Here is a 14,482-nt window from a genome sequence, read left to right on the forward strand (position 1 = left end):
ATATTTATCATGGCAATCTAATGCTGTATACTCAACACTTGGCAATGACAAGTTAGAAAAGAGAAATGGCCCAGATGCTATTGATTAATTGAGATTTGCTGATATTTGTTGAAACAATACCTCAAATAATAACTCAAATATTTTTGTGAAAAGAGTTAAAGAGTTCTGTTGAACTTTTTTTTTCTCTTCATTGAGACATGGAAAAAAATCATTAGGTAAGCCAACTACTGAGAATTAGTTTATTACTTAATTGACATTCCACACTGAAGACAAAGGACTCACAACCCACCCTTTAAGCAGCAAATAGTCATATAAAGACTCCAAAATACTTTTAATTTCTTTACCCTTGACCTAGATCTCAACACTACTGGGTGAGATATGAAGAATGTTTAATTCTTAAGACTAACTCATTCCCTCTGATACCTAGGCTTTCTTCATTTGACAATTTTTCTTGAAAATATGGTGAGGCTGGTAGGAAATTATCAAAAATACTTGCCATTAGAAAAAAATTATCTTAATTCCTGTCAATTCCTGACTTCTTCCTGAAGAGGCATGCCTTATATCCATTCTGTGTTTGACTGAGTGTACTGGCTATTTACAAAATCCACTTACAGTGTTCAGAGAAGCTTCCAAATGTACATGTTACAAAATATTACTCTCCCAAGATTGAAGGTCACATGTAACACACAATGCAGGATTCATTTGAATATTTACAGAGGTATAAAGCACACAAAATTGTGCAGATAATGTACAGAAATCTAAACTTTAACATACAGTTGCATACATAGCAACAAGATACAATCAATTCTGAACAAATAACAAACAATGAATCAGCCAGATTACTAGGTACACATTAGGCAGGAAGCAATCAAATAATGCCTAATAAAATGTCACTTAAATTATTATTTCTATGAAACATTCCTCACACATCACACACATTTACATACATGTGAATACATGTGCATGTGCATGCATGTACACACACACACACACATGCACGCACACTGACACTTTAAGTTTTTCCATCACAAACATCAAACATCAAACAATTCTTATGGTTACATACATGGGTTATCCCCATACATCTGGTTTGTCACACTGCAAAAAGCAACACAGAAATTCAGAGTGACTTACAGCAATTCACCAGGCTTGGCTTTTATAGATTAGTTATTAGATAATAATTACTGTGAAAATATATTAGACTTTCATATAGATTGAAGGATGAGAAGCGAAAAGCCTTAGCTAACAGCTTCATAACATTTATCACTAACTTAAATACTGGCTTTTGTTGAAATTAAAAACATTTCTATTTGGAGGTGAAGAACTCTAGGGTGATATTTAAAACAATAGCAACAACAAGAGCAGCATCAATAAAACTTCCTACTTCTTTTTACCAAAATAGAATAGTTTCACAGTTAACCTACCCAATTGTTAAACAGAACCAATTGTCTTTTTGAATAACAATTTGTACAAATTCATTATTCATGGAAGCAGAAGACATAGTTGAAATACACATGTAACTACTGTGGACAGATATAGTGGAAAAACCAGAGACATGAAATATGGCAAAAATCAGTGCTTCATAAAGAGTCAATGGTTTTTCCCCCTAAAAATACTTTTTTTTTTTTTTTGCTAATGGCAAAGTCCAACACCTCAGAAAGACTCTGAATTAAGATCTTTGAATAAGTTTCCAAGCTGTACAACATAGTTTCAAATACACTACCCTTGTTGTTTGTAAGGCCTCATTGAAGTTTAGCTTAACAGTCATAAGCCATGTGTTTGAACATCTTATGAGAGGTGACCAGCACAGAAATCATTTTCTCCCTTGTTCTCCTTACTACCTATGAAGAGATACCATTGCTTCCCAAATAGTTTCTTTAAAAATTTCCTTAGAGGATTGACATGGAAAAAAGAAGGAAGCCTAGATTTGTTTCATTGAGTTATTTGGAAAAGTATTTAGTTTATAAAGTAACAAGGTAACACTTGGAATTTGCTAAGAGTATTCTCTTGCTAATCCATAAGTTCCCTTTCTGATCTGTATGTTATAGTTTAATAAACAAACATACAAAGATGCACACTGTTCTGTGTAGCTCTTACCTAGTAAGCTGAGAAGCTGTAGACTAATGGCACCTTCTCCCTAACATGTAAATTTTTGGAAACCCAGTGAATTCTCTGTGCTATTAACATAACTAGGGAATTTAAGTGTACTACAGACCCCTTGACAGCTTGAGTTGATAATTCTCCAAGAGACAGCTAGTATATCTTGGGTGGTGGGTGAAGAACAGGAAGATGCCAAGAGGTTGGGATTTTGGGGGACACCTTCTTGTTTTGCAGAGTTTTCTTTCAGGGAAGAGCTCAGTCCTCATGGGGGACACATTTGTGTGTCACGATAACAATGAATGAGAAGCCAGTCTTCTTTCCCACTTGTCTGGCATGATGTCTTGGCAAGGACGGGGTAGGTGTTTGCCAGGTGGCTCCCAGACAAGGTCTCTTTAGGGGAATACAACAAGGCTTCAGTCATTGCTTTCCATAAAGTGCTTAGGGAACCTTCAGGAAAGGGGACTGGCAGAATATTATTACTAACTGATTTCAATTTTTGAATCAAATGGAACCATTTTCTCTGGTGTAATTAGTGCTCCGAGCATTAGTGAATGTTCTTAAAACCCAGTGGAGCTCATCTTTAAGTACCCACTTTTAAAAGTACTCCTTCCCTGGAGTGAATGGTTTTAATTACGGTCTCCCAGATACCCTCACCAATTAGAGGATGTGATAGCCTTGTAAGTGGTTGCCTGGCATATTACATCAATGACTTGCATTTTCCAGGCTGTCTTCCCTCATGAATAGACAGCAAGAGTGCAATCAAAGGTCTCCAGCCAAGTATGTGCTGTCTGCCTGGCTGAGTGATGGGCTGCTGTAAACTTGGTACATGGATGAGAAGATGTATGGTCAGTGTGTGGCCTACATGCTGAGATTGTGAGCTCTCTGTGGCCCCAGGAATGTTTCACACTAGATTCTTTGGTTCTTGGTGGGGTTTAGGACAAGGAATAGGCATGGGGGGGGGTCATTCAGTTATTTTTAAGGATTTTCACAAAGTATGAGTGATGGGATAGTGCAGGTATAAACCATGTTAGAAGCACTGACAAGGTGACCTGGGATAGGAGAGTTTCCTGAAGAGTATCATAGGTGATATTTGAAAGGAATAAAATATCAAGCTAATCATATCTAAAATAATACAGTAATGTAAAATAAAACAAAACCCACCAACATTATAGATTTCCTATGTATATAATAGCTTGTCTAATATGGACGAATACAAATTAAGAATTGAGGAAAAAATTATTTCTCTCAAAATGCATTCATTTTAAACTGGGCTTACAGGAGTTGTAAGGGGGAAGGTGGGGGTGAAGCTGTTTTATTATTGAGGACATATCAACTGATAGGGGAATATTGCTGGCAAAAATGTATTTTCATGTGATTTAAGTATGCTATTGAAATCTACTGTGCATCGTTTCATTCATTTCATTGACATGCCTATTTCTCATGGAAAATGAAAACATAAACCTGCATCCCCAGTATAAACTAGTGGGACTGAAATTCATGCCATGGGGTCCAGCAAGCCAGAGCTTGCTGAAAAAATGAAAAGTGAGGTGGCCTCTGCCTTGACTGATTGTTGAATTCCTCCCACACCATTCACAGTCACAAACTTCCTCAAAGCCAAAATCAGAGCAGCTTGGCTTCTTAGCTTTCAACAATTCCAGCATTTCATCTCACCAGTGAATCCCAACATAAGAAATCTGTCTTTTCATTAGAAACAAGTAAGAACTGAGTACAGATAATTCAGTCATTCCTGATATTAACTACGAGTCTTAGTTTGAGCTGACATTTCTTCCAAATTTGCTTTTCAATTAGATAGATGACTTAGCTTAGATATCTATTACGTGAAATCTGTGTTCTCCAGCATGAAGGAGATATGTGGTATTGGAAATTTGTTAGGCAAAGGTTGGGCAAAAAAAGAAAAAGAGAAGAATTTGGAATTAGAAGTAGTTTTGCAAAACAGGTAAGTAGCATCTACACAAATGAGAGTTGACAAGCAATTTCCCTAGGGGCAGCCTTCTGTAAAGGAGGTGGCTCTGAGGTCTGATCCTAACTCTGAGACTAAACCAGCTCTTGTAACCTTGAGCGAGACACTTAACCTCTCTGGACCTTAACTGATCTATCTGTAAAACCAAAGACTTAAGTATTATGGATTTTAAGTCTCACTTCTTTCATACACATAATTCACTTAGATGGAAGAAAATGATATTTTCAAATTCTCCAGAATGGCAAAGGAACCAAAGTGGTTTTGATCAAGGTTGTTTGGGTGGGAGATCATTGGGTAGCAAAATCTCCTTTAAAAGAATGAAGACTGAGCTCCAGGTTTCAGTTTTCTAATGATGGTAGGCCAGGGGCAGAAGCTACGTCTTTTTAGCAATGCCATTAGCTATATTTAAATAAAATCTTTTAAAAATGGAAGTAGAGGGCTGGAGAGATGGCTTAGAGGTTAAGTGCTTGCCTGTGAAGTCTAAGGACCCCGGTTCGAGGCTCAATTCCCCAGGACCCATGTTAGCCAGATGCACAAGGGGTCGCATGTGTCTGGAGTCCGTTTGCAGTGGCTGGAAGCCCTGGCGTGCCCATTCTCTCTCTATCTGTCTCTCTCCCTCTGTCTCTCTGTCACTCTCAAATAAATAAATAAAAATGAACAAAAAATATTTAAAAAAAAAATGGAAGTAGAATGTGGTGAGCATGGGAGTTTGTGTGAACACCCACGAGGGGGAGTGGTGGGACCCTTGGCATAGAAATAGGCGGCAATAAAGAGCAATGATTAACTGAAAGGTCTGTGAAGCAGAAAAGGACCATTTAGATAAGAATGTCAGTGAACTGAATGAACCTTGGCTCCAGGAGATGAGGTGACTTATACTTTTCCTGAATATGCAATGTGATTTTTGATTTGGGTTTCTCATCTGTGAGAATTTCAGTTAGGAGGCAACATGACCACAGTAGGATTTCCTGGCAAACTTGAGAGTAATAGATTGACCAGGGCTTTACGAAAAGATTTCTCATATGGCCAATTGGCCAGATAATCTTGGGAGCAAAACCACCTTTGAGAGGAGAATGTTGAAAGTGGAAGGCAGTCATCCTAGCCCTAGACAATCTTGACCTGTTAGGAGGGTTAAAGGATGTGCTTGTGGTAATCTGAGGAACCCACCCAATCCAGCCATATCTGCAGGACACCCGTTTGATGACAATTTCATCATTTTAGAAACTGAGGCAGATCTATTACCATTCTTAAGTGACAACCCTCATGGACTCATTTTGCTTATTGTACAAAATATTCACTCCTGCTCCTTTCTCACCAGTTGACATTTCAATAATCCAGATTTTCACTCAGCCATCTCCTGGAACTCTGGAATAATGAACTGTTTATTTTCACCTTTGAGTGGGGTCTGAGTGTGCCAGAAGGGCTGCTTCCTGTCCTGTTCTATCTGGCTTGCGAGACTTAGCTGGAAGTGTCCTACACTTGTTTCTGGTGGTCTCCACACAACAGTCAATGAAGGAAAGGCCTATTGAAGGTCTACTTAGATAATTGCCAATGGATAAAATGGATTTGGGAGTCCTGGAAACCATGCTGTTTGTAATGACCTGCTTTAGCTGAGGGGGAACCCAGCACAAGTTCACTTTATACCTTGCTCTAGAGATACCACCCAGTCTTCTTCCCGCAAATTATTTAAAAAATTTGGCTTGGAGGGAGTCTATGCCAATCTTACTTCCACCACCTAACTCTTCATCAGTCACAAATCCTGAAAGAACTCTAACCCTACAGTCATATTTCAAGTGTCAGCTGCAGAATCGAAGGTGCCTCTATGAGCTGGCTTCTATAACCACAGGCTCCCCCAAAAGAACTGTGTGTTTGGATAACTGGGCTCACATTGCACGCTGGAAACAAAAGCTGCTCCATACCCTTCCCAGGTTGAGCTGGGAAGGGCACAGCCAACTCTAGCCTCCTCCCCCAACATCAGGCCCTGGGGTGGCAGGTGAGGGGTTTGAACTTGTAGCATCGGCCAGGCTGGGTTTACGGTAAGGGGAATGCAGGGAGTGGAGGTGGATCAGAAGATCACCGGCATGGGCTTCCCTAAAGCATGCTGCTCAGTATTTCTGAGACCTGGGACTTGGGACCTTCAGGGCTCATCTTTGGGCTGGTAGGGCTTGGCAGGCTGCTGCGGCCTGCAGGGTTGGGGCTCAAGCTAGCCCAGGGCTTTGAGTCCTGGCCCACCAGGGTGGCGGGGTAGGGATCCCCGTAGACCCCAGGGCCGAGCGGAGGCCTCGGGTCGTGGAGGCAGCTCCTGCGCTCCTCGGGGAGGCTGGCGGCGTGGGCCAGGCCCAGGCCCCGCGGGGGCCCGTCCACGGCGGGCCCGGGACTCGCGGCGTCGGCCGGATCCCCGGCCAGGCCACAGGCCCGAGACAGGTGCTGCGTGTAGACGCCCTCGGACAGCGACAGCGACTGCGCCTCGCCATGCGCGCGCAGCCAGCGGTGGTGGCGGCCCAGGCCGCCGCAGTGCGCATGCTTGCCGGGCTTCCGCCGCCCCAGGAAGCCCAGCGGCGGCCGCGCGCCCGGCGCCATCTTGGCGTGGGTCTTGGGGCCCAGGCCCGCGAGCGTGAGGCCGTGCAGGAAGTCGGCGCACGAGCGCGGGTCGGCCGCGTCGGCGCCCGGGCCGCGGCCCCGAGGGTCCCGAGCCGGCGGCGCCGCCGCGGCCGTCGCGTCGTGCATCTGCAGGACGTCCGGGGCGCTGCCGCTGAGGCCGCTGAGGGCCTGCTGCGCGATGTCGTGCGAGGACAGGTAGACCAGGTCCAGGTCCCGCGGGCTCAGGGCGTCGCTGGAGTCGTAGTCGCTGTCGGTGGGGAGGAAGACTTCCGAGCAGCCTTCTTCGTCGGAGCCGGGCTGCGACTCTGCGGGGAGAAAGAACACGGGCTCGCTCAGCCATCCGGCTTCGTCCCCGCGTCTCGTCTGGACGCGGGAGAGGGGCGCTCACGTGCTCGCTTAGCGCAGGCCCCGCAGGCTGTGTTGGAAGCCCTGGCCTCGAAGGAAAGGGGGCGAGAGACATAGGTCCAGTGGGGACAGCGGTGCCCCGGCACTGCCCCTGTCCACCACACACACACACACACACACACACACACACACACACGTTATTCTATGTATAGGGGAGGGTGGAAACAAAACTTGGTGTTGTTAACTTATTCATTCTTTATTCTTATTTTAAAGGTGAATTTTGAGGACTGTGAGGGGGAGAAGGAAGGAGATACTAATGGTGGGAGATAAGGAATCTGGCTTTCAAATCCTAGCTGTCCTCTTTCTTTTTTGACATCTGTTATAAAACACACACACACACACACACACACACACACACGCATGCACAATCAGCCTAAGAAAAAAGCAAGAAGGCGTAAATCAGAGCCAGAAATAAGTCTCAAGGTCCATACTACAAGGGTCAACTGTGAGCTAAAAGTTTAGTTCTATAGACTTCATTTCATGCAACTGTTGTACACAGCTTTTCCTCCATTTCGGTGGTATGTTTCTGATGGCAGGAACTGTCTAAAACTCCTTTAAATTTCCCATGGTTCTTAGCTCATAGTAATTACTTTGTGATTACATGTTAATTTTGATAACATTCAGTAGTCTTAAAAAGGCTGGGGAGATTGCTCAGTCGTTAAAACTGCTTGTTTGCAAAACCTGTTATTCAAGTTCAATTCCTGAGTACCCATGTAAAGCTGGTTGCACAAAGTGGTGCATGCATCTAGAGTTTGTTTATAGTGGCAAGAGATCCTGGTGTGCCCATGCTCTCTCTCTCTTCAGAAAAACAAAACAATCTAATATACAAATTTAAAATACTTCCCCAAAGTTGAAAGAAATCATTTCCATGGGATTCAAATATTGAAATTAATAAATTACCTTGAAAATTCAAAGAATATTTATGGGAATTACTAACTTAAAAAAAAAGACACAATGAGGATGTTGGCTTAACATTTATCCATAGAACTTTGGTCATTAAAACTTTATAGTATTGATGTAGAAATTGGCAGGTCTGTAGAATAGAAAAATAGAGCTGGATACAGTGGCACATACATGCCTGTAATCCCAGTGTTCAAGAGGCAAAGACAGGAGGGTCAAGTTTGAGGCCAGACTGGTACATAGTTCAAGGCTAGCCAGTAAGACCTTGTCTCCAAAAGGAAAAAAATGTCTTAAAGTAGCTATAATTCTTTAATAATTTAATGTAATTCAGTGTACGAGAAAGGTAACATTTCAGATTATGAAGTGAAGTAGATAATTCTGTATATATTGTTGGACCGTTGGCTATCCTTTTGGCAAAATAGAGTCCTGCCTCATTTGATATACAAAAATAAATTCAATATGGTGTAAATATAATAAACCCCAGAATATTAGAAGACAATATTATTTCACTTTTTGTGGGAAGGTCTTTTTGAACAAGTTGAACCCCTAAGAGTCAGAAAAGAAGTGGCTGATAAATTTGACATCCAAGTTTAATGCTTTGTTAATCAAGTGACAGCATAAGCCAAGAAAAGTTATAAGACTAGCATGTGTAACAAAAGAGTTCAATATAAAGAACTGAATCAGAAGACAATGCAAATGAGTAGAAGGTAAGAACCAACATTTGGAAGAATAATTAATGGCCAGTTATCATAGTGCTATGTTCAATCGGGATAGAAATTAGGGAAATGAAACTAAAACAATGAGGCATATTTTACCCATAAGATTTGCCAAAAGTAAATAGTGGTCATATCATGCATTAGTGTTGTATGAGAAATCAAGGGCTCATATAATGGCGAGGGGTATAAACTAGTACAATTATGTGGACCAAAACTTGGCAGAATATATTAAAAATATGCATATCATTTGTCCTCACAATTCCTTTTTTTGGATATCTGTTTGAGAAGTTGTCAGTCTGTGCACATGGAGGCATTTACAAGTTGTTTACTGCAGCGTGATTTATGGTAGTGAAAAACTAGACACCATCTTGTGGTTAAGAATTATGTGGAAGGAAGACTTAGAGGCACAGAAGAACTAAGAAAAGAAAAAAAAATAGTTTACTTGTAGAGTTCTGCAAGGGAGTCCATGTTCATGACTAGCTTGCTCATTACAAAATACAACAGGTATTAAAAAATAAAACCACAGGGTTACCAGGTTACAGTTTGTTCATAGTGGAAAATTAAACGTGATTATTATAAGAATATTGCAAAATTCAGGGATAAATTTTGTTTTGTTAGTCACTATCAGGCTTTTTTTTCTATTTTAAGAACTAGAGCTAGATAGAATCACATTTCTCTTTATTTTTTATTTGAGACTCATGGTATAAAGTGTTTTCTTTGTTCTTTTTTTGGCTTTTGCCCCCTACTCCCTATCCAACTATAGGAGATAATGTGTATACTTAATAATAATTGGCCTAGAAATATGTAATTTTCATTCTTTCACTACTGGTTGATGTCTACTATCCATCATCATTTAAATAAATTTTATTTGTATATTTATTTGAGAAAGAGGGAGGGAGGGAGGAAAGGACACACACACACACACACACACACACAGAGAGAGAGAGAGAGACTGAGAGAGAGAGACAGGGAAGGAGGGAGGGAGAGAGGGAGGGAGAGAATGGATAGACATCCCAATGTCTCTAGCCACGGTAAATGAACTCCAGGTGCATGTGCCACCTTGTGCTTCTGTCTTTATGTGGTACTGGGGAATTGAACCTGGGTCCTTAGACTTTGCAGGCAAGTGCCTTAACTGCTAAGCCATCTCTACAGCCCTCCCATCTTTTTTAAAGTTAAAAAATAAAAATCTTAATTTTATTTGTAACAGCAATGCATCCTTGTGAAAGACCATCTTATTATTTCAGCTTTCCTTGCACAGAGGTGTAGCCATATATAGTTAAGTTGTGTCCATTTAAATAAAACTGGAAGTATTGTCTGAAACATATTGTAAGCTGCATAAAGGGAGCTAGATAGGCTATTTTCTTTTTTTTCTTCTAGTTGCCTGTGACAAGATGTATTGAGGCGACCTTAAAACCATGCCATTTGTTAGGATGGTAGAGCTGAAACACAGAGGTTGGTCTTTGAAGACTGGAATTTATTCACCAACCTGTAATTGTCTTCTTGGTGGTATTGTTTGGATTTTCTGTAGCTTGGATCCAAACTTATTCTTAACTTACACAAACCTAAATGTTCATGTAGGAGAATGGTGAACTTTAAATTGTGGCACATCTATGTGATACAATATCCAGAAGCCACAGAGGATGAGATCAATCCATAGGCTACATTTATTTAACTCAGTGTTGAACTCCTACTGTTTTCAGTTGCATTTGTCTGTTTCCCTCAGTGTACTTGAGGAAGTATCTTTCATCTGTTCCAGAAAGGAATTTTTTCTGTACTTCCATAACACTTGCTAGGCCTGTAGGCTTTATAGGCTTGTGTTATTGTTTTTATGTAAATGTAGCATCTTGATTTCCTGGTGAGACTGTGAGCTGTTTTAGGGCAGAGATATTTAATTCCTCTGATACTTTAACAATGAAGATTTGGTATTGCTAGACTTCCTGTTCTAACAGAAGCACTACACAGTTTGTCCCTGACCACAGTGAAATTTTTCAATATTTTGGCTTTACTTACAAATTTATAGTTTATTTATAAATATTTCAATATTTGGCTTTATTTATTTACTTAGTGCAAAAAGCTATACATATATAAGTAGAAATTTTACTGTAGACTTTGATCTTTTCCTAAACTAATGATAGCTGGTAGGATAGATTATCTCTTGTGATATTGGGCAAATGTAATATTTCTAATATAATAGTGCTAAAGAAGAGATTTTTGGTTATGGGGAGAATCAGGAGATGGGTAAGTTATAAAAGTGCAGGAGAGGGAGTTTTGTGGTGAGGTTACAGTTGAATATTTCAATCGTAGTGGTCATTACCCAACACCCAAGACCATGAAAATCTGAGGGTAAAGAACTTGTATTCTCTAGTGTGCTGTGTTACTAATAAGCACATGAATGGTTAACCTAATCTAATACACCTAACTGAGTTAGTAAGGTTACATGTGTTAGATGCATTTTTTTTTCTTTTTGTAGTTTTGTGATGAATTTGTTGAATATGGCTCCATTGAGGCTGAGGAGCATCTATACTTGGTGCTTGAGCAGATATGCAATTTACAGGTAATTAGAATATCTTTATTTCAAGGAGTTTACAGTTTTAATGTAAGCACAGGACAAGAAGGCATTTGTAGGCTGTGACAGAACATAGGTTTTTTTGAACTAGGTTTTTACTCTAGCCCAGGCTAGCCTGGAATTCACTATGTAATCTCAGGCTGGCCTTGAACTCACGGCAATCCTCCTACCTCTGGCTCCCAAGTGCTGGGATTAAAGGCGTGTGCCACCATGCCTGCAGAACATAGGCTTTATAAGAGAAGTTTAACAAATAAAATGTAGGTATATAGGAAAGATAACATTTACTGATACAAAGTAAACTAAAAATCATCCCATGTTAATTTCTCTTCATTCTTTTCTCTCTATTAAATTTTTCTTTTTCTTTTTAAAAAGTATTTTATTTTTAGTTATTTATTTGAGAGAGGGAAAGAGGCAGAGCAAGAGGAGGGGGGAGAATGTGTGGGCTTCTAGCCACTGCAAATGAATTTCAGATGCGTGCACCACCTTGTGCATCTGGCTTACATGGGTTCTGGGGAAACGAATGGAGGTCCTTTAGCTTTGCAAGTGCCTTAACTGATAAACCATCTCTCCAGCCCTCTATTAAAATTTTCTTCAGCCACTTCCAAGAAGTAAGACAGGTTTTAGCAGTAAATGTACAAGCAATGACAACAGGATTATACATGAGAAATGAAGAAAAAAATAGTGCAAGTAAGGCCATTTGAGTAGAATGTAGGGAGCAGGAATGGAATTTTGGGAACATGGGGATATAAAGGAAGGGTGTCAGCACTTAGATTCTTGAACATTTATTTAGGAATCCTAAGGCTTGTTTGTTATACTAGCTTTACTGATAACAGCCTCAAGCAGAAATTACTGAAATGCCTTCAGGTGAATGAATAGCTAAACTGGTACATTCATACTGTACCATCATATTATCAATGAAAAGAAAGAATTCCATAGTAATCTTTGTGACTTAGAGATGGAGAACATTTTATTGTTTGCCAGGAATGGGTAAGGCCGTGAAGGGATAACAGAAAAAATTTTGTAGAAGGGTTAAAGTTGAGTATCTTGATTGTGGCTGTGACCCAACACTAAGTACATGATAGAGCTGCTTGCATAAAGCCGTACACATGAGATCATGTACAATTATATGTACATACACAAACTAGACATATGTGTAATTGGTGAAATCTAAGCTTTACGGATTATTTAATCCAATTTTCTGCTTTTTATGCACATGAGTTGTATAAATTGTTAATATGGAGAGAGATCTGAAGGAGGGCATATCAGGGGCTTCCTGTATATTTCTTTGCAATCTCTTATATCTGAAAAATTATTTTAGTTTTAAAAAGATTTTATTTATTACTTTTTTGCAAGAAGAGAAAGAGACTAGGCATCCCAGGGCCTTCCATCACTGCAAATGGAACTTTGGATGCATGCGCCACTTTGTGCATCTGCCTTTGCGTGGGTACTGAAGAATTAAACCTAGGCCACCAGGATTTGTACACAAGAACCTTAACTGTGGAGCCATTTCTTCAGTCCCCTGTAATTTTTTTTAACACAAATTAAAAAAAAATTAATTTAAACACTAGAGTGGAATCAGAACAGAATATTGAATGCCTAGTTTTCATCAAATTCTGTAGCCGGTGGATAATTATTGAAGACTTCTGAATTGACAAAAGAAGAACTGTGATTTATGGCAGTTATAAAGCAGGTAAGACATGAGAATAAGATGATGAGACAGGTAACAGGGAGGCCAAATAGGACTCTGTGGTATAGGCTCTAAGTTTCCTCAATCTTTTTCTTGTTTAAGCAATGGGCCTGAGCAATAGTAGTGGCTGTATGGAGGAAAGCAGAAGAGTTGAAAAGTCATTCATTGCAAGATGCTGAGTATTCATTTTCAGACATTGAAGGTCTGTTCTCACACAGCTCATAGATGGTGCCTAATCAGGCAACAAGTAAGTCAGAAACTACAGGAGATGGTTCAGAGTACAAAGTTCTGTGAACAAAATGAAATTGCATTTTATCTGGAGAGTGACTTGGGAGGAAGATTCTTTGGATAAGATAGTCAAAGGTATTGTCTATGCAGAAAAGGGGAGTCCAAATGAGATCTTAATGATCAAAAGTAAAGGTTTAGGGAAGAATATTTCAGACAACTGGGAGAAGAATGTTCCTAGAGTCTCAAAGTTACCAGTGGGTTTCAAACCACTGTTCCTGGGAAGGTAGAAGAAGTAGTAGAGCAGAGAAGTTAAACTGTAGCCCTAATTTTGGGTGGGAAATAATAGAAGGGGTGGTTATCCTAATTTGGGACAGGTTGAACTTGAAGAGATAGCCAAAATATCCAGGGGATGAGGAGGAAGCCTGGTAGGGTTGCAAGATTGAAGGGGAGTAGCTGGAGAGATGGCTTAGTGGTTAAAGCGCTTGCAAAGCCAAAGGACCTCGGTTTGATTCCTCAGGACCCATGTAAGCACAAGGTGTCACATGTGTCTGGAGTTTGTTTGCAGTGGCTGTAGGCCCTGCTGTGCCCATTCTCTCTCTCTCTCTCTTATTTCTCTCCCCCTCTTACTCTCTCTCAAATAAACAAATAAAAATATTTTTATAAAATGATTGAAGGGGGATATTTGTGGGTGTGAAGAAGAAAGCATCACTGGGAGGGGATAGCTGAAAATAGGAGTAGAGAGGTCAGTAAATATCAAAAAGGCTTGTTTGGGGCTGTCAGCACCAGTGCTGGTGTGAATGCTTTAAAAGGTGGAAAAATACGTTCTCAGAGACAGATGGCTGGGGAAGAGTTCAAAAATAAGGAGACTTTTATGTGAGATGGGGAAAGAGGCTTTGGGTAACAGAACACAATATAAAAATAAAAGTGGTAGCACTGGGCATGGGAGTGGGAAGGTTTAAGTGGAGACAGGAGGCAAGGATAGAATGGAAGGGAATGGGTAACCCAAACCGTATATGTATGAAAATGCTATTTATAAAGTTTACAGTATGCAGTAAATGGAATAAATAAACAGCAATTGACTCCAAAAAGAGAGAGAGATTTTGTTGTATTAGAAAGGAAGAAATGGGGGCTGGAGAGATGGCTGAATGGCTAAAGGTGCTTGCTTATAAAGCCTGATGGTCTGGATTTGAGTCCCCAGTACCCACATAAAGCCAGTCACAAAGTGGCACAAAGGGTCATCTTTACATTTCTGTCACTGGGTTCTGCATTAGTTTCATGGGGTACTTTAGCAAGTACAGTGC

General features: G+C 40.4%; 1 protein-coding gene across 1 annotated transcript in view; it reads right to left on the reverse strand.

Moving 5' to 3' along the window:
* Positions 1-5,818: 5,818 nt before the first annotated feature.
* Positions 5,819-14,482, reverse strand: part of Ankfn1 (ankyrin repeat and fibronectin type III domain containing 1) — a 176,182-nt gene continuing 167,518 nt past the window's right edge. Inside the window, exon 18 of the mRNA XM_045159868.1 lies at positions 5,819-6,984. Within this exon, the coding sequence (XP_045015803.1) occupies positions 6,170-6,984 (815 nt within the window). The 3' untranslated portion in view covers positions 5,819-6,169. The remainder of the gene's footprint in view (positions 6,985-14,482) is intronic.

The sequence above is a fragment of the Jaculus jaculus genome, chromosome 9 (genome assembly GCF_020740685.1).
Source record: "Jaculus jaculus isolate mJacJac1 chromosome 9, mJacJac1.mat.Y.cur, whole genome shotgun sequence".
Lineage (NCBI taxonomy): Eukaryota > Metazoa > Chordata > Mammalia > Rodentia > Dipodidae > Jaculus > Jaculus jaculus.